The sequence below is a fragment of the Rhizophagus irregularis genome, chromosome 27 (assembly GCF_026210795.1).
Source record: "Rhizophagus irregularis chromosome 27, complete sequence".
NCBI lineage: Eukaryota > Fungi > Glomeromycota > Glomeromycetes > Glomerales > Glomeraceae > Rhizophagus > Rhizophagus irregularis.
The window spans coordinates 984,280-1,006,108 of NC_089455.1; the positions used below are offsets into that span (position 1 = coordinate 984,280).

The following is a 21,829-nucleotide window of genomic DNA, read 5'->3' on the forward strand; positions in this document are numbered from 1 at the left end:
ATATTAATATAACTGGTAAATCAGAAATATGACAAATTAAACTTCTACTTGTATAGATAATTACTTTTTTCAATTTATATTATACATTTTATACTACTATTTAATACAAATTATAATACTCTTTTATATATAGTATTCTTCTAAAAAATCTCTAATTTTTATCTAAATAATTTATTTATAATAAAAAATTTTATATACATTCAAATACAGTATTTTTTTTTTATTTATTTATTTATTATAGATATAGTTCTATTACCTTTAAATACAGTATTAAAGTACTATAATCTACATTATAGTATTTTAATTATAATAATTATTATCAATATTATCTATATTTTTTTTAATTACTAATAAATATATTTTAAAATTTATTTATACTTTATAATTCTAAAAAAATGCAGTTAACCCTTATTATAATGAACTCTAGGGTCCAGACTTCAACTTCGCTATAAGACTATAGTAAAGATTTTAAGAGATTTGATTAATTAATTCATTATAACGAGGGGAAATTTATTATAGTTATCTGAAAAATTTACTATATTAAGAATTCACTATATCAAGGTTTAATTGTAAAAACTTTTTTTGTTTTAAATTATTATAATGCAATTTTTTTACAATTACTGTAATTTTATTTAAATATTAATACCTACTCCCTTTAAGGGTAAATTTAAAAAAAAAATATTATTATAATTCATTAGTAAACTTTGATTAGTAAACTGCATATAATATTATTAATATCAAAAATAAAAGTATAAAATTATATAAATAGAATTTTACTTTACTTATAATAGAAGTTACTATAGAAAGTTAATATTTCAGTGTTAATGGTTTTGGATGCTGGTGTAGTTAGTTATTTTTTAGAAGTTTTGTGATAATAAATACTAATAGAACTAGTTTTTAAAATAAACATAGTTTTTTTCTTTTTTTTCATATTAAAAGTAAGCTGCTAGAATTACTATTCAAGTTCTATTTAATTATTTTAGCATAAGAAATTTGCTTATTCTTTCCTTTAAGAATAAAAGAAGTGACATCTGCTTTGAGAGTTACAAGTAACACTTTAATTTGTATTACTTCTTTCTTAATTTATACTACATTCATATTAATTAGTGATTGGTACTTAGTATAAGCAAAAATTTTCATATTTATTAAAGTGTTTTCTGTAAAATTAAATACATAATTAGTATATTGTGATAATGTCAACAACATAAACTATATATGACAATTAAAGTGGATTAAAGTTTCTTTTCAAATTTTGTTAACTTTCTAATTAAGTAAGAGCTAAAAATGTTAAAAATATATAAAAATATAATAAAGAGAAAATGAAAAAGTTTATTAAGGTCTTTTACTCTAAAAGTTCTGAAAACATTTTAGAACTTTAAAAAAAAGCTTTATAAAAAATCAAGTTTTTTTTACTGATAAGTTTAATGATATCTACTATATACTATGCTTCACTTATGTTGTTAGCATTGTATTTATTTAGACTAACCTTTAAAAATTTAAAAAAAGAACTATCTTTAATATTATTAATAAATTATTTGACTTTTAAATAATCAACTACAAGTCATTTGTAATTAGGAATGGGGTCAGTTTGATTACGTAATTTTGAGTGGATCTTTAGAACTGATCAAAATCTCATGGGTTTTAAATTTATATGAGTCAAAAATCTTATTGGGAATAGAGAAACACTAATATTTTTACAATAAATAAAAAAAAGAAAATTTATAAGTTAAAACAATTTTTAATAGCTTTTAAAATTGAACCGAATCAGTTCTAAACTGGTTCTAAAAACCAGTTCAAAATATGATCAATATCAAAATTATGATGATCATGAATCAACTATTGATTGTTAACCAATCAAAATTTTTTTAATTCATAATCAATATATGTTCGACTTGTGTCTTTAATTTGACACATATAGCTCATATTTTTCTTAATGGGAACTGATGTGAAACTGACGGCGAACCGAAATGAAACTAAACGAACCATTTCCATCCCTATTTGTAATTACTAAAAGCCATTTTTTATTAAAAAAATTTCTTGATAATTTCCAATTATTATTATTTTATTTTCATTTTATTAATTACTTTATAATATAAAATTTAATATTTCATTATTTTTATTTAACTAAAATATTCATTATATTTCTTTTCATTTCCTATTAGCTTTAATATATTACTATTAATTAAACTTTTATTTCTAAAATATAATAAATTATGTTTAATAATAAATAATATCACTAATAAAAATATTTATTCATTTTTTTAATCAAATATTATAATTTATTTTTTATAGTTAGTGATTTCATTAAGAATTTTTATAATTAAATATTGCCAAATTTATATAAAAAATATAATATTATTTATAAATATCATTAATTTTAAGCAAATGTAATTTTTAATGGCTATAATTAAAATAGCATGTAGTTAAGAAATAATATTATTACCTATTTATATATTGTTCAAAGTCTTAATTAATTTTATTATATTGAAATAAAATTGAAATAATCATAAATGTAATTTTTTCTATAAAATAATAATAGTGTAATAATTTTATATATTCTATTAACACTAAAAGTTTACACTATTTATTACTAATATCTCCTTTATAATCAACATAATTATGAACTAAAATAAAGATTAAACAAATAAATATAAAATAATATAAAATAAAAAAAAATTTACAAAAAAAAAATGTAATTGATATTATAATATTAAAAAAAAACTTTTAATTTATCATATGTTTAAGATTTAAATACTTTTATATTATAGTAAAAATCTATATAAAAGATAGTAAAAATCTATATAAAAGAACTATTACATCTTTCTAAACTTGCACTTCAGTTTTTGGTATTCTTCTATCATAAATAGGATAAGTGCTGGAAAAAAAAATTAAATTAAAATTTTTTCAAAAAAAAGTTTATAAGTAAAATAAATGTAAATCTAATTATTTAATTCAGATTATTTGTTATTTTAAAAAAAATTTTTGTTAATTTAATTCTGTCCTTTTTCTAGCATTTATTTTAAATTAACTGTAAAAGAATTTTTTACTTTAAAATAATTTATTAGAGATATTAAAACTTAAAATAAATAAAATATTTATATTAAAAAGCTTAAAAAATAAAAAAAAAATATTTGTTAAAAAAATGGTTAAATGCATAAGGGCAGTGACATTTATTACGTAATATTTTAGGGGGTGGGAGGGTATTTAAAGGTCATGTAACATATAAGTGTAACGTAAGATTTTTCATATTACATGGGGGTGGGGGAGTATGGGCTTATAGTAAAGGGATATTACGTAATAAATGTCACTGCCCTAACTAGAAAGAGTTTTTATTTGTAAGAGTCATGAATCTAGTATTTCACATGAATTGATTCATAAATAACTTTTGATTTAGCAGTCTGATTTCAATGATTTTTTTTTATTTTAATCAGAGCAATAAGAGCTATCAATTAAAAAACAATTATTAAAATCAAATCACTAGATTTGAAATAATATTTTTTGGAATTCAAATCAAATTTAAATCAAATTCAAATCAAATTAAATTTCAGAGGAAAAATTTGATTTATGCAGAATACTAAACTCATGACATATATTAGTTGATATTTTAGAAGGTGGAAAGTTAAGTAAAATTTTATATGATATAAAATTAAACATTTTTTATTTTACTTAAATATTTAAAAGTTGCCTATAATTATTAATGATTAAATTATAATAATCTTTGCACCATTCAATTCATTTTATTGAGAAAATTCAAATAATATACTGTATTTTATAGATTATAGTATATGGAGGACTGTATTTAAAATTATATAATATAATGTAATTTTAGCTAATTTTGATTTTAATTTTAATTAAACCTTTAAAACCAAAATATTTTGACTTTTGGCTTTTAATTTTAACTTTATATATAAATTTAAACTATTATTTGAATTAAAACTAAATTGATTCTACAATTTAAGTTGATTTAATTTATACTTAACAATATTATTTAAAATACTATTATTAGTATTAATTTAATAGTTAATAAATTATATAAAAAGAAAAATAAATGAGTTTTAGAAAAAAAACAGCAATTTTATAAAACAAAAGTAGCTAATATAAAAAATAGAATTTTTTTATAAAAAAAGTTCTTTTTATTTTATACTAAAGAATTATTATTATTCTGAAAAGAAGGTTATATTATTTGTTTTTCTTACTCAAAGTAAAAATACAGGAGATACCAAATAAAATGAATTCAAATAAAAATTATATATTCTCTTATAACACTATAGCAAGTTCTAATTTTTTTTTTGTGAAAACTTCAACTATTATATAAAAATAGATATTTTATTAAACACCAAACACCAATTAAAAAAAATTAGAAGAGAATAATAAATTAAAACTTTACTAAATTTATGCTTTTGATAATTACAGTATTTTATATATATTATAATAATTAAAATCTTATAATTAAAAAACTTGGTTGATTTAAAATAATGTAAACTTATTCGTCATATAAAATACCATTTTCATATTAATTTATAATTACATTTTTACTCAATTTTCTAAAAAAACATAATAGCACTACAATATTTACAAAGTGGAATTAATACCCTTATCTTCCTGTCTTCCTTTAAACCAAAACTGAAAATATAAAAAAGCGTAGAAAAGTTATAAAAACCATCCATAATTCTAACGTAAAGTAGTTTAAAAGATGAAGCGCATGTGTGATAGTCGCAAACCCCCACTTTTAGAAATACCTATTAAATCTTCGAGTTTCACTTTTTCTTTTTCTCCCGGCAAATCAACGAGATGTTTATTAATTAATAATTTTACATTGCTATCTGATACAATAAACAAATGTTCTAACTACTTCTAACTACAACTCTAACTACATTATATCGTGATTTGTCCATTAACTATCAAAATATCAATAAATGAAAATAGAAAAATACTGTATATTACAAATATCAATTGTTAGTGCGATCCACCAACTTTTATTTTTTTAAGAACTACTATATTATTAAGGCAAATGTGCCTACTAAAAAGTGTATATATATATAAAAATCGCTAGTCATATATATTCAAATCTACTATTTACTGTATGGAAAGGGATGAACGAAATTAAAGAAATAGAGAATAAAGAGAAATTGTATGAAGGAGGATGAAAAGTTAAACAAACACGCGTTAAAAAAAAAAGTAAAGTTACAACAAAAAAAAAATAACACGTTTCGTTTAAATGTCTAAAGAAAATATTACAAATTAAGAAATTTTAATTATTAAAAATTTTTAAAGTTTATAAAATTTACCAAACTTCGACACGTTCTAAATTTTTTCTATCACTTTTAGATTTTTCAGCGTATTTTTTGTTTAAAGCCATGGATTTTTTTAATAGTTTATATTTTTTAAATTCAGGATCTCTATTAGTGTCCCCTTTAACTAAATTTTGATTAGATTCCAATTCAGCGTCAGAAATTAAACTAGACATCAATTTTTGGGAATAAATTTTATGAAGTTTGGTATTACTACGACGAGTTTCTTTCCAATTTTTGGATGATACTGAGGTTTCGTAATCTACGTCATGATCGCCTTTTAATATGTCATTTTCGGATTCGTCGTTTTTCACAACTTTTGAAGAGGAAGATGATTTCTTTTCTTTATCATCATTTTTTGATCCTTTTGGAGAGGTTGAAGAAGATTTCTTCTCTTTATCATCGCCTTTTGAAGAAGTTGAAGAAGATTTCTTCTCTGATGAAATTTTATTTGTTATATTGACTTTATCGTTGTTAGATGATGATTTACGTTCACCCCATTTAGCAGCGGCTGCGTATGTTGGATTTTTATGAGCTTGTATAAATTGAAATTCTTCTTCATCATCTACAGAATGAACAGAGTGGACTGTAATACGTTGAGCCAAGTCAATATCCTCTTCAATATCCCATTCGCTGATTTCTTCCCAATTTTCGGCCATAATAATATCTATGTCAAAGTATATCAAAAATACGTGTGTGTGTTTTTTTTCCTTGGAGAAAGAAGAAAATGTAAAGTTATTTATTTAATAAGATAAGAAAAAGCTTTCAAAGGGGGATTTTATTAGTTATATGATTCAAGCATGAGAAAAATTGGATGCATTTATATTAAATTTGTAGTACATTGTTGCAAAAAAAAAAATATCATCGGCCGTGAACAAAAGAATATGCGCCGCGCGGGAAAATTTATTTATATTGTATATTGTAAACGGAATCTCCTTTTTCCCCTGCGGAAATTTATCATAATTACTCAAATTAATAATAATTATTCTAATCAGTCTTTCTTATATATAATCCCTAATTTGGATAGCAATTAATACAGCAGTTTATTTTTAGATGTGCAGTTTTGTATGACAAAACTAATTTCTACAATGAATACCAGAATTTCCAAAATTTTTTTCCAATTTTCTATTCTCCGCAGTTACCATGCTGCGTTTTAATTTACGATAATTGGTATAATTGGTATACAAACAAAAAACAACAAAACGCAGTAATCTGCGCAGCATACGCGCAGCTTAGAAATTTCTGAAATTTCCTGTAATATCTGTCTGATATGATAACATTAAAAAGCGTCATTTTTATTTATTATATAGTCATATCTGTCATATCTAACATATCTGATCAAATATATTACACATATTGCTTATATTGCTTATATAATTATCATATTTATTATATTTATTTCCGCAAGTTTTTAGTCGATCCATGTGATGTACCCCCCAAAAAAATGTGGTTTATCTCGTGTCCCTTAAAATGAAACAAAGAAACGAATGCATAAAGATAACGCAATTATTATTTTAATTTTTCTCCTTAAGAGACCAGATTTGTTTATATTATTAATTAAAACGCGATGTTTCTTATCATCACATTATCGGGCGCATAATATTAAAGTCACAAGGTCTATCACAACAAAAATGAGTCATTGAAACTAGATTTTAATTGTATAATTTTTACGTAAAATTCCGTTCTTATGGATCTGAAGCGTGTCATTATTTTAATGGTTGCACATTTATTGATCTACAAGGTCTACAAGGTCACCTGGCTTATATCGTTGGTAGTACGCTGCCTATCAATCACCCAACCATGAGTTTTTATCAAAAGAATGACAATAATCAATTTAAAATATTAAGGTGGTTGTCCACCAATTTTGGGTATAAATAACCGGTTCATCACTTAAAATACCATGTGGATTTATTATTCATTTTCTTTCGGTAGATATTCAAATGATAAAATAAACTCTAGATACAATTATCTTCTGGTAGATTTTCAGATGACAAAAAAAACTCGATTAATGTGACCCTCAAAAAAGTAATTATCGCCAATCTATCTTGTTCGGTATCATTTCTCCATGGTTTATAGATTTCCCGAAAAAAACTGAAAATTAGAAAGAACGAATTAGTAATTATTCGATTGAAGTCGTGACATAAGAAAAAAATGTTGTTTGATAAACTGTCAGGGTTAAAAAGCTCAATTATTTTTTTGTATTCATTCGATTCTACACCGTCATGTGAAGAAATTCAAATAAAAAATTACATCATTCAGTTCTAATAATAACTATTACCAAGATTTTTTATGTACCTTATCATATAACGTAATTTATTTACCAAATAGATATTGATCTCTAGTCATCTCATCCAAGCTTGAAATATTACAAAAATAAATCTTCTTTAGTATGCCTTATCCAAAGGTGAAGGTTTTAAGCATGATGATTACATCAACTGTATCATGTAAAAAAAAAAAAAATTCTTAAATAATAAATGAATATACTTCACATTAACAGATTTCGTAAATAGTAAATCCAACTTCTCTATTTAATTCATTTATAATATTTACGTTATGTTTATTGAAGCGGTAAAATACTCGCAAATTAAATGTCCATATTTTATAATATTATGACCATAGAAAGAAAAGTAAAAAATTTTTTTTGTGTATTCAATTTATATTAATTTCGATCTGCAAAATTGATTATCTAATATAAACTGATGAGTGGCTTAGCAATAATTTTTTAATATTTTTTTATTTTTCTTTTCGATTTATTTGTTGTTTTTTCCTTGATTTTAATTATTTTTAAATAGAAATTGGCGTATTTTTAATTTCGATTTATAAGTATTAAAGCATGATTAAATAATGACTTTGTTTAAGAAACTTTGTAATCAAAAAAATATAGCATTTTTTAACCAAGTTAGATTATTTTATATACGTGAAGTTTGCTATAATGAAAGTTTTCATAAACCAACTTTTTACATAAATAATACGAAAGGAAATTTAAATTTTTTTGAAAGAACATTCTCTACAAAAAATGAAATAGATAATGTAAATATTGTTGAAGAAACAGAAGAATTGAAAGATTTATCAGGTTTGAGAGAATTCTCAAACGATAAAGATAGAATAATTGAGAAAGATAATAGAGGATTTCGTGCTATAACATGGTCTAGATTAGAAACAAAAGTTTTAGATAACCTTGTTGAAAAGTATGGTAAAAGCTGGGAAACAATTTCTCAATATATGTTTGACAAAACACCACAAGAATGTAAAGTTCAATATGAAAAGATAAGAAGACAACAAGATTCCAATTTTAGTTACCAATTTATGGATTTACCTGAATTTACAGATGATGAAATTGATCAAATAAACATTTTAATTCAAAAAAATGGACGTAATTGGCGCAGGATTGCAAAATTGTTTCCCGATAAATCATCACTTGATATTGAACGTTTTGTAAAAGATAATTCAGATAGATTCCCATCCCTTTATAGTGACCCAATATTTATAAAACGATACAAAGGATCAACATGGACAGATAATGATTTAAAATCCCTTAATGAACTTCTTATGAAGCATGGACGAAATCTTGATGCAATTTCACAAGAACTACCTCATAGAACTCCTAAATCTATAGAGAGAGCCATTTCTAAACATATGTTAGATCTTCCTGCACTTCATTCAGGAAAAGTTGCAGACTGGTTTAGGTCATCAACTATATGGAGTGAATCAGAAACACGTTCATTAAACGAATTAGTTGAAATATATGGTTTTAATTGGGAAAAAATTTCAGAATACCTTCCAGGAAGATCACCACTTTCTTGTAGCTCAAAATTTTATGCTAGTTGGTCAACTTGGAATAATAAGGTGACCGCTCTAGTACCTCATAAATGGCCTAAAGAAGTAATACAATTCTTAGATCTTTTAATAGAAAAATATGGGAAATGGCAAATATTACCGATTCTTGTATCAGGAATGACACCAGCAAATTGGTTTTCACCTTTTTCCCCTCAATCAAGAGTTTGGACAATAAGTGAGAAACAAATTTTACAATATTTGATAAAAACTAATGGATATAATTGGGAAAAAATTTCTGAGTATTTTCCTCATAGGCAACGTTGGACAATTATACGTGAAGTACTTGGTAATATTGAAGATTATGGATCTACGTATTCGGATGAAAATGTTTCGACATCAAATCTTATAAATTCAAAAAAACGCAAAAGACGCTCTTTTTATTGGCCGTATGAAGAAGTAAAAAAATTATATGAACTTAAGGAAAAATATTCATCTAATTGGTATAAAATATCGGAAGAACTCCCTGGAAGGGCTCCCGCTGCATGTTATCTTAAAGATTTCGTACTATTGAATGCGCGTAAGAAAATTAATTATAAATTGGATGTACTCGAAATATGTCATTTACAGGAACTTCTCAGATATCATGGATCTGATTGGGAAGCAATTGCGAGTCATATAAAAAAAGATCCAAATGAAATTAAGGACATTGTAAATGAATATCCTGAAATTTTCCCCTCTGTATTATTCGGATTACAAATAAAAAATACGGCCAATTGGACGGAAAAGGAAAAAGAATTACTTAAAAATCTTATTGCATCACAAGGAAACAATTGGAAGTTCATCAAAAAATTTTTCCCAAAAAAATCATACCAACAAATTTTTGATTATTATTATAAGCATTTAGAAGATTTTCCTGATAATTTGAATAAAAATTACCGGTCCTTTTATCGTGCTTTTTGGAATAAAGAAGAAAATGAATTGCTGAAAGAATTATTGCAAAAACATGGTAACAATTTTGAATATATTTCTCAATATTTCCCTGGAAGAACGAGTCTTGCTATTAAGACTCATATTCGTAACTACCCAGAACTTTTCTACTCTGAAAATGAACAAAATTATCGAATAGATGCAAAATATAAAAAGGATCAAAAGAGGTCAAATATGAGTTGGACGAAGTATGAAGAAGATAAATTATTAGCGCTAACGAAATCGTATCCAGTTGATTGGAATAAAATTGCTGCTGAATTTCCTTCTAGGACAATACATGCTTGCAAAGCCAAATATCGAGATTTAAAGATACACAGTTTTACAAGGATAACTTAATATTTTATCATGATTAGGTCGTGATTTTTAGTACAATTTTGGTATCATTTTTAATGAATTAATAAATAATTTAATGAACTAAAGCTTAATAAATCTAACTTACTTATTGTGTTATACAATAAATTTTTGCTTAAATTAGCTGATCATTCTTAGCCGGAATGATCGATACATTATATGCTAATGTAAAGCGGATCAATCAAGGAATCGAGGATCTACGAACCGGTTTTTTTCAGGTTCAAAACTTCCCGCGCCACGCCAAAGACATTATTTTTACAAAAATGGATTCATTTTCTGAAAAGGATCTGATACAAAACGCTGAGCGTCAACGTAAAGCAAGCTCTCTAGATTCACATAACATTAGTTACGAACAGTTTTCAAACTCTTCTTCACCTAATTCTCCAAAAAAGTCGCGACCAATCTCCATGTTTGTTCACCCACAGGAAAAATTAAATCAGACTTCCGAAGTAACAAATAATAATAATTTTAATATAATGCCTACACCAGAAAATACCATACCTCCCTCACTTCCCTCAATACCTTATCCTTTAGCTCAAGAGGTTGATGTAGCATCAGTTAATTCCTTTAAAACTGTGGAAACAAGTCATACCGGAGATCAAGAAAGTTTATGTTCTGATGTTTTAGAGAGGGCAAATAATCCACAAGGAATCATAAAGATGCTTTGTGAGCTTGATGTATGGTAAATTTAATACATATAAATTTTGATCTGAATCTTAATAACCTAAAAAAAAATTATTTTTTTTATTAGGGTGGTCTGAGTATAGCACTGGAAAGAGTTAAACAAGATGTGATATCAGCAAAAGCATGTATAACAATTTTTATATTTTAAGATCAATTAATTAAATTCATTAATATTTAATTACATTTAAATGTTAATATTAGTGATTGCATTATTTTATTTTATTAGGAAGTAGCTACTTTTTTGAAAAAAAGAGCTTCACTCGAAGAAGAATATGGAAGAATGATGATAAAAATGTCAAGAAGTTTACAAGAAAGCCATAATACTAATGATACCAAACAAGGGTTAGTTTTTTCACTTTTTTTTTTAGTTTTCACATGGTAATTAATATATATTGTGATTTGTTTTATAATCAGATCATATGGTGAAAGTTGGATGAATATGTTAAAATTGCATGAATCTATAGGGGAAAATAGAGTTAAATTTGCAGCTGCCATTCAAGAAATATCTGAAGATGTGTCTGTTCTTTACAAAGAAACAGACAAATCAAGAAAGAATGTAGGATTTTTCGAATTATTTATAGTATAGCAAAAATAAAAATTATGATTTAATTAAAAATATATTCTTGTAATTTAAAATAGCTTAAAGATTCCGGTCATAAACATGAAAAAGCAATTCAAGAATCAGAAACAGCCTTAGAGAAGGTGATTTGTTAAATCTTTATTCAACAATACCTCAAAATTTCTAATTATAAGTGTCGTTTCTTTATTATGTTTACAGGCAAGAGGAAAGTATGAATCACACAGCGAGGATTGGGAACGTACTCTTTTACAAAAGAATGGAGATATCCCTACTACTTCAAAACCAAGAACTTTAACAAAAGTATTCTCTAAGCAATCAAAGTCACCAACACAGGTTCAATCATATTTTTTATTTGAAGTTTTAATGAGAAAATAAATTAGATTTGATCATTTATCATGAAAATGTTCTTTAGTTAGTTAAAATGGAAGAGGATGCTAGAAATAAAGCAGAAGCTGCTAACGCCACTTATAAACAACATCTAAATTCTACAAATGCAACACGACACGATTATTATGAAGTACATTTGCCCCGCATGATTACGGTAATATAAAAGAATTTATTCCACAATTTTTTGAAATATTTATACGACCTTTCTTTAATAAAAAAATAGTCCCTTAAAGATACCGCCGATGAATGTGATATAGGTCTCCAATATCATCTAGCGCGATACTCTTACCTATTTGAAAATACCATGATGAGTGATGCATTAGTTATAACTCCAGTTAATGAAGCTGATGGTAACTATGCAAACAAAGGAAAATGGATCTTCTCTCGAAAGTTTATGTTTTTAAAATAATTTTATGAATTTCTTTCTCTGAAGGTCCTGCTTTACGTAAAATCGTGGAGCAAATCAATAATGATGCGGATTTTCATACGTATGTCCAGAATTATGGTGCAAAAACAAGAAGAAAGATAATTAATTTTGACATTCCATACGATCAATATAACATGGTATTTATTAATTAAAACTTATTTTGAAGGTATTGATATTTTGTATAAATTATCTATTTACATTTCATCTTTATCACTTTTAGTCTGAGCAAGCTGTTAATATCATGAATCCCAAAAATATTTTTGGTGTAGATTTGGCCGAACAAATGCAAAGAGACGGTCAAGAAATTCCATTAATATTGGTTAAATGTTGTGAGGCGATTGAGCAGTCTGGTAAGGTTACCAACAAATTAAATATTTGTGTATTTCATATTTCGTTTGGTTTATTGACTGACAGATATTTTATAAGGGGGGTTGAGAAGTCAAGGCCTTTATCGCCTTTCGGGAGTAAAATCACATATTGAAAGATTACAAGCACTATTTGATAGAAGTAGGGTTTAAAAAAATGTATATTAATTATATGTAGTGAACAATTTTGAGTAATTAAGAATTCATACACTTATAATAGATGCGGAAGCGGTTGATTTGAATGCGGAAGAACATCTTGCAGATGTGAATAATGTCACTGGAGTTTTGAAATTATGGTTTCGTGAATTACCTGACCCACTCTTTACTAGAGAAATGTATCAAGATTTTGTTAATGCTTCAAGTGAGTTATTTGTTATTTGTGCAAGGATTCAAAGAATAAATGTTAATTAGTAATTATTTAATTCAAGAAATTGCTGATGACAAGAAACGTGTTCTTGCGCTCCATGAACGTGTCAATAATCTTCCGGATGCGAATTATAGTACCCTAAAATATCTTATGGGGCACTTAAACAAGTAAGATAATCTTTTTAATCATTTACAAAAAATTGTGCAAAATATTCTAACGAATATTGATATTTTACAGAGTGGTGGAAAACCAAGAATATAATAAGATGAATGAACACAATCTTAGTATAGTATTTGGACCTACATTAATGGGAACTCCACTTCCAGATCATTCACAAAATGATGCTGCAGGACTTAATGATATGGGCTTGCAATACAAAGTTGTAGAAACAATTTTAATGAGTTATCGTTCTATTTTTGTGATGGAATAAGTAAATTGTTGAAGAAATTAATTTGATAATTTATCCTGGTGGTAAAATATCATGTATTGATTGATAAAAAGAGATAAATAATGAACATTTTATTTTAGTTAAAATTAAAAAAATTTCATAAATATTTATTAATTCTAATTAATTATTTATTATTAATTTATAATAAGAGGTGTATGGAAAATTTGATTAATTAATGGGTTTTGAATTTTTTTTTTTTTATTAAATTTAATCAAAAGTTTACCTTCTTAAGGTAATAAAAAAATGTCATTTATTTTGTTTTTTTTCTTTATGGGGTAAAATGTTCATTAACAAAAAAAACTTTTTTATTAAAAATTAAAAAATTTATGTAACTTAGATTAATGTTATTCTATGTTCTCGTCTAATGGTTATAACTTATAAAGTTGCTAATTTGTAACGTTAGCACTACGTTAGCTTAAAATTTAATATAATATTAATTTGGAAATACGCGTAATCCGCGTAATCTATTCACGTGTTCTAAGCCTCTGAAATATTACGTAATAATCTAATAAAAAAGGACTTTGGTCACCGTAAAAAAAAACCAGCGTTGGAAAAAAAATTTTCGTAATGTCTTCAAATAATCCGGGTTCCCCATCAAAAGTATCACAAGTTGATAATAATACTGGTGATAAGCAACAGCAACAACAACAACAGGCTCAGCCACAAAAAGAATCGATACCACAACTCGGTGCTTTAGAAGAAGACGACGAATTTGAAGAATTTATTGCTGAAGGTAAAGTGATAGGATAGGAATGGTAATCATTATGATATAATTAGAATAATGCAAAATAAATTTTTGTTAATATTTTAATACATAATAACTTTCAAGAGTAGTAGTATTTTAATAAGCAAATTTAGTTTTTTTTTCTAGTTGCTTTTTAAAACATTTTACTGGTATTAATTCTTTTCATGCTTAATATATATAGACTGGAATGAAACAGAAGAAGATCAAGAAACTCATTTATGGGAAGATAACTGGGATGATGAGGATGTTGAAGACGATTTCTCTAAACAATTAAGGTTAATTGACAACTTTATTTATCTATTTTACTCTTACATTTAATTTTTGATTTAATTTATTTATTGATTTTAATTAATTTATATCAGAGCTGAAATCACAAAAGATAGTGGTAATTCACCAATGCCTATGAAAATTTAATAATAAAGTTTAATAGAGATATATAAAAATGCTTAATAGCTTTTTTTTATAAATGTTTAATAAAGCAATTTTCTAGTTAATTGATATTTCCATAATGTCTAATATGTACATTTGCTTCAGAAAGTAATATTTAATTTTGCATTATATAATAATACATTAAATATTCCTTTTTTTTTATTATTTTAAGATCATATTACATTGAATTATTTTCTTTAAATAAAAAAAAAATACTGATATAAATAGAAAATTTCAATGCTATATCAGAATAAAACTAATCATTATATTTAAGAAGAAAAGATAACTGAAAATTTACTGTAATTAAGGTAGCTATCTAGTAATAAAAGATTGAAATTAATTGTTGAATTTAAGTATAGTTTAACAATTGGGAGGTGGTCAGTAGAAAAGGGGGAAATCCAAATTTTGGTCAAAATTTTTTTTATCAGTTTACTTCACCAATCATGGTCATGGAAACAAAATTAGCTTAATAACCAAAAATCTTAAAATTTTTATTTCTACTGACTGCCTTCCAATTATTAAACATGTATCAGTTTGTATTAATTAATTTTTAACTATTAGTATTTTTCAAGTTTTACTTTTTTTGCAAATATTAAACAGAATAAAGTAATTCAGTTGTTTTTTTATTTTTTATTATAATTAAAGTAAGATTTCATAATTTTTGCATTAATGCAAATTTTATAAATTAATAAAACAAAATAAAGCAATTTGATTACTTCTTTTATTTCTTATTACAACTAGAATTATAACAATAATTTAAAGAACTGTTTTTTTGTTTAATTTTTTTACTTATAATGATTTTAAAATTAAAAGTGTAAAAAAACCAAACTACTTATATTTATACTTTAAAAAAAAATATAAAGAAAAAAAGTTTATAATTAAATACAAGTTATTTTTTCAAATAAGTAAAATATAAAGTATTGTAAATAAAAATTTTAATAAAAAAATTAATATTGAAATTTTTAATAGTGATTAATACTTATCTTTAAAAATAGTTAAAAATTAATATTGAAATTTTTAATACTTATCTTTAAAAATAAATAAAAATTAATTTAATGTCAGTTTAGATTCAAAGCTCTAATTATTACTTATTATTTAAAATAAAGTAAAGAATTATATATATTTATATACTATAAAAAATAAGTTTAGTAGTAATAATTATAATTTTTTATTGAATTTTTTTGCATTAATATTTTTTTTTTAAAGAAAATTACAGTATATTTATAAATTTATTAATATAAAATTAATAAATTATTACAAAATGTAAAATATATAACCAAAAGTTATATTAATATAATTAACTTATAAACCATTATTATTTTAAGTGCACTATTAATTAGCCATTTTTCCTATATAAGTAAATTATATGTAAAACAGATTTTCTTATACAATCTCTTATAATTTGAAAAAAGTAATCAAAAGATCTATTATATTATAATTAATAAACTTAAGAAATTTAAAAACAAACTGCAAAAAAGGGTTTATCAAAGATATATTATAATAAAATAAATAAATAAATGGTATTTTTATTTAATTAAATAATTTATAAATGATTTTAGTTAGTATTATAACTTACTATATTTATCGGTAGCAATATCTGTGAAAATTAGTATTTAAATTATTTTTTTTAATTATTGTATAATTAATTCTATATGAAGTAATAATGAATTATCAATAAAAATTTGAATTAAAATTTGTTTTTCTTACATGTAATTCTTATTGTCTACTTATTAATAAAAAGTTAATAAATATGAAGATTTTTTGAATAAGAAAAAGAAATAGATAAAAGACATTATATTTAGCTTCTTTACTAAAAATAGCCAATTTTTGAAATGATTTTATAATAATTTTAAAATACTACTAAAATACATTTTTTTTTTTTTCCAAAACGTATTTGCAGTTTTATTAAAGTAAAAAATATAGAAAAAATATACAAAGTAAATTCCCTAATAACTACAAACCACTCGTCATACCAATAGTACCTCATGTATGCACTATCAAATGATCATTTGATTCTGTAGATAGACTTCGTTTAGTCAGGTGATCACGGGATCTACACTAAAATACATTTAATACATCAAAATGTTTTTATTAATATACTTTTATTATTATTTTGTAATTGTATAATTTGTATTATATTTAAGTTTATAAAATAATTCAAAATAATAATATTACAATAATTTTTTAATGCTTTTATTATTATTTTATTATTACAATATAATTAACTTTAATATTATATTAATATTTTAAATTTCAAAAATACTTTAAATATATTAATATATTTTAAAATTTTACTTTAAAAGCCATTATATCTAGGTCTATATAAAAATATTTCAAAAAATTGGCAATTTTTAATAAAGTTGTAAGCAGACTTTTCAACTTGAAAAAATAATAACAATAGAAAAATATATAATTAGTAATTATTTATTAAAGATAGACCATTCAATTATAAGGAAATATTTTCTGGAACTAATGTTAAATAGCAAAATAATGATCAAATTATTGAAAAATTTTTATGAAAGTTTAGATTTAAGTAAAAAATAAAAAGAAGACATTAATATAATTTTTATCAAGACATTTATATATTGTGATTTATTTTGGTATTTAGTTGAATATCCATTTATTATTGAATTGTTAAGCAGCTTAGATCAAATTATAATTTACCAAATAGAAAGACTTGCTAATACTATATTAATATAGAAATCTTACAGGTTAATGTAAAGTTATATAAGTTGTTTAAAAAAAAAGTTATTTAATGTTAAATAAGTATATACAAAAGTTATAAAATTAAAATTTTTTAAATTCTATTAAATACTAATTATTTTTTTTTTTCAAATTTTAATTAAATTACAGATAATTGAATTAGTTTATCAGGTAAATTTAAGGTTGCTGGAGAAACTAGGGGGTTTTGGCAAATTAGCAAAATGCCAAAATAGCAAAACTTTGCCAAAACTATATGAAAGTCTTATTAAAAAGTTGGTGAAACTCTGGAGAAAAGTGAAACCTGTTGAAACTTATTATAAATGCTAGCGCCTTTTCTGTATAATAAAGCCTTTATAGTAAAAATCTTGGAAAAACTAATCGTAGAATTTTGGAGAGGTTTAGGCGAGCCTTTTAGGTAAATTTCTTTAGAGCTTTATTATTAATTAATAATGAATAGGATATTTTTTGAAAAATTGGTAATTTTTCAGAAGAAAGTCATACTGCTAAGTTTTTTATTTAACAAATACAGTTGATTCTTAAAGAAATTAGCATCCAAAATTTTGCAGATATTATAATAAATATTGGATCAAATGTTTATTTTACATGAAATTTAATTTTTGAAAATATTTGCCTATTTTTAATATTCGATATATAGCAAAAGATTTGATTAAATATACATTTATAAAGAAAATTATTCAATAGTAATAACTAAGTTTTTTTATTATTTACTTTTAATATTAAGTTTAAGTTTAAATTCTATTTTATTTATATAGATTAATGCAAAAAGATTTGTATATTATAAAAAAAGAATAAGGTTTATACCAAAGAAAAATTTTATATAACTAAACATAATAGGCTGAAATTTACATATTTATTAGTAAATAATTATCCAAATTTGCTGCTAAAATTTTTTATTATATGATACTTTTAGTCTAATACAATGCTTTCAACTAGTGTCTCAGTAATTCACTTGTGTAATTTATAACTTTTTTTGTAAAATTAGCCTTTGAAAAATAATTATATGCATTTATTATTATTAGTTTCTTATTGACTGTTAGTGATATACTATTAAAAAAAAGAAATAGTATGATAATAGTATATTTACATTATAATAAAATACTTGGATAGTCTAATCTGATTTCAAGTACAAAAAAACTGGAAATCAATATTATTTTTTAAACAAATTACAAAAACTAGAACTATTAGAACATTAAATTAAACTTGCTATATTATTAGTAGTTTATAGTGCAGTTATAACTTCAGTTATTATGGCCAAAATATTAAATTTAATGTAAAATAATGATTACATAATAGATAAAATGTTGTAACATGAAAAAGGGCTGAAATGTAATTGATAATAGTAATCTATTACAAAAAAATGTATTCATTTTATATATATCAAAAATATTCTGAAAAATATTGAAAAAATTTGAATATATAGTATTAGTATATAATAAATAAATAATAAAAGGATTATTAGATTTGTTAAGTATAAAGAATAAAAAAAAAAGAATTATCTTACAAAAAAAAGAGTTTTATTAGAGATATTATTAGAAAAGTATTATTAATATATAAATAAGTATTTAATTGGTATGCTTATATTTTGTTTTCTCAAAATATAAATTCTTTATTTTACCTTTCAGTTGCTGTATTTGTTAATTCTGATTAGTAATGGTAATTTATTTTTCCAATAAATAAATTAGGTAGCAATTTATTTGCATATATCATTTTGATAATAACAGTTTAAATATAATTAATATTGCAAATTTACCTGGCCATTTATATTTGAAAGGATGGAAAATTTTTGATTTTTTTTACAAAAACAAGTAATTAGTAAAATCCAATAAAGATATTATATTTTATTTATAAAAAATATTTTTATACTTATTATAAAAATTTTAAGTTAATGATAAATTGGGTAATTTTATTAGTAAATTATTGGCTTAATTTAGGTAAAGATCATATTAAATTTTTGAAAATTTGAAACAATTATATTAAAATAAATCTTTGATATTTTAAAAATATTAGTATAATTTAAAGAGAATTTATTAAAATTAGTTTGCTTTTTTTGGAATTCTATATAAAAATTTTAAATAAGAAAAGAGAAGTCTTGGAAACAAATCAGTGACTCAGTGTAAATATATGGTATACAAATATATTTTTCTGTGATGATCTTCCTTTAGAAAAACATAAATTATATGCTTATAATTAGTATCAAATTATTTTGAAATATTTATGAATACAGCCAGAAGTTGGTAAAATATTATTATAGTGATAATGGTCAGAAATATACCAATATACTATACACAATATACTCAATAATAAATGAAAACACATTATGATTTGATGATAATCCTAAATTTATTGTTGTTACGGCCGTATATATAACTCTATAATGTATTCAATATACCCATAATGAACGAAAACACTATGATTTGATGATAATTATTGTTGTTACGGCTGTACAGAAATCTGTTTACACACTATTTTACGAATACATAGATACATAACGAATTATGAAAATCAAATGATAATAACATTTTGACAAAAATGAAAACAACAGCCTTTTTTTTTAAAAAAAAAATACTAATCAGTTATACATATGACGTGCAAGAAGCATCTTGGATTAGTTTTTTATTAAAATTTTTAAATTGTTTTTTTGTCATAATAACTAACATAAATTTTAGAAATTTTACATAACAATTTTAAATGAAGTCTGAGAAGATTTGTTAAACAGAATTAAATTAATGGTATACAAATATACTTTTCTGCAATAAAAAAGATTCGATCCGAGCATAAATTATAAAATAGAATTATATTATAATTAGTATCAAAATACTTATGATCACAGCCAGAAGTTGGTAAAATATTATAATGACAATTTACACATTTTGAAACATAATCATATAACCAAATAATGTATTCAATATACTCCATAATAAACGAAAACACTATGATTTGATGATAAATTATGTTATTACGGCCGTACTGCTTGCTCACTATTTTACGAATATTACAGAGAACACGAATGACGAAAATCAATTGACGATAACATTTGATAAATATGAAAACAAAAGTAAATTGGACGAGAATTACAACCTCTTTTTTTTATAAAAAAATACTAATCAATTATACATATGTCATGTAAGAAATATCTTGGATTAGTTTTTTAAATCATTTTTTTGTCATAAATTAATATAAATTTTTAGGAAGTTTTGGAGGATTTATTAAACAGAATCAAATGTATGGTATACAGATATACTTTTCTGCAATAAAAAAGGGTTCGATTCGAGCATAAATTATATTATAATTAGTGTCGAATCATTTTAAAATATTTATGATCACAGCCAGAAGTTGTTAAGATATTATGGTGACAATTTACACATTTTGAAACATAAAATCACTTGGCAGAAATCATATAATCATAATGTACTCAATATACCCATAATGAACGATTTGATGATAAACCGAGATTTATTATTGTTACGGGCCGTACAGAAATCTGTTTACTCGCTATTTTACGAATACCTATAGATACACAACGAATTACAAAAATCAAATGATAATAACATTTTAATAAAAATGAAAACAAATGAGCAAAAAGTAATATGAACGAGAATTACAACCCCCTTTTTTTTTTTTTAAAAAAAAAATACTAACATGCAAGAAGCATCTTGGATTAGTTCTTCTTAAAATTTTTAAATCATTTTTTTTTTTTGTCATAATTAATTTTATATAATAATTTTAAATGAAGTTTTGGGAAGATTTGTAAATGTATGGTATACAAATATACTTTTCTGCAATAAAAAAGATTTCGATTCGAGCATAAATTATATTATAATTAGTGTCGAATCATTTTAAAATATTTATGATCACAGTCAGAAGTTGGTAAGATATTATTATATGACAATTTACACATTTTGAAACATAAAATCATTTAGCAATTGGCAGAGATAATGTACTCGATATATCCATAATGAACGAAAACATTATGATTTGATGATAATTGAGATTTATAATTGTTCGGGCCGTACAGAAATCTATTTACTCGTTATTTTACGAATACATAGATACACAACGAATTACAAAAATCAAATGATAATAACATTTTGACAAAAATGAAAACAAATGAGCAAAAAGTAAATTGAATGAGAATTACAACCTTTTTTTTTTTAAAAAAAAAAAATACTATTAATCAATTATGCATATGACATGCAAGAAGCATCTTGGATAAAATTTTTAAATCATTTTTTTTTGTCATAATTAAGAAAACTAATATAAATTCTAT

The 21,829-nt window shown here is 23.2% G+C and overlaps 4 protein-coding genes across 4 annotated transcripts; 3 read left to right on the top strand and 1 right to left on the bottom strand.

Annotated features, from left to right (window-relative positions):
- Positions 1–4,772: 4,772 nt before the first annotated feature.
- On the bottom strand, positions 4,773–6,082 carry OCT59_018125 (uncharacterized protein). Its single transcript, XM_025318000.2, has one exon. The coding sequence runs from the start codon at positions 5,948–5,950 to the stop codon at positions 5,285–5,287; it is 666 nt and encodes a 221-aa protein (XP_025177151.1). The 5' UTR covers positions 5,951–6,082; the 3' UTR covers positions 4,773–5,284.
- A 2,053-nt stretch (positions 6,083–8,135) lies between these two features.
- OCT59_018126 (uncharacterized protein) lies at positions 8,136–10,480 on the top strand (the record flags this gene model as incomplete). Its single annotated transcript, XM_025326225.2, has 1 exon — positions 8,136–10,480. The coding sequence occupies one exon, from the start codon at positions 8,136–8,138 to the stop codon at positions 10,389–10,391; it is 2,256 nt and encodes a 751-aa protein (XP_025177150.2). The 3' UTR covers positions 10,392–10,480.
- A 189-nt stretch (positions 10,481–10,669) lies between these two features.
- On the top strand, positions 10,670–13,646 carry OCT59_018127 (uncharacterized protein; the record flags this gene model as incomplete). The annotated part of the gene is made up of 14 exons (XM_066148554.1): positions 10,670–11,083; positions 11,158–11,196; positions 11,317–11,432; positions 11,505–11,646; positions 11,730–11,792; positions 11,869–12,003; positions 12,083–12,211; positions 12,281–12,407; positions 12,491–12,621; positions 12,705–12,834; positions 12,911–12,991; positions 13,070–13,210; positions 13,278–13,383; positions 13,454–13,646. 14 exons carry the CDS (start codon positions 10,670–10,672, stop codon positions 13,644–13,646), a joined length of 1,947 nt encoding a protein of 648 aa, XP_066004472.1.
- Positions 13,647–14,185: 539 nt separating this feature from the next.
- Positions 14,186–15,037, top strand: OCT59_018128 (uncharacterized protein). The gene is made up of 3 exons (XM_025317998.2): positions 14,186–14,397; positions 14,591–14,684; positions 14,772–15,037. Exons 1-3 carry the CDS (start codon positions 14,232–14,234, stop codon positions 14,821–14,823), a joined length of 312 nt encoding a protein of 103 aa, XP_025177148.1. The 5' UTR covers positions 14,186–14,231; the 3' UTR covers positions 14,824–15,037.
- The last annotated feature ends 6,792 nt before the right edge of the window (positions 15,038–21,829 follow it).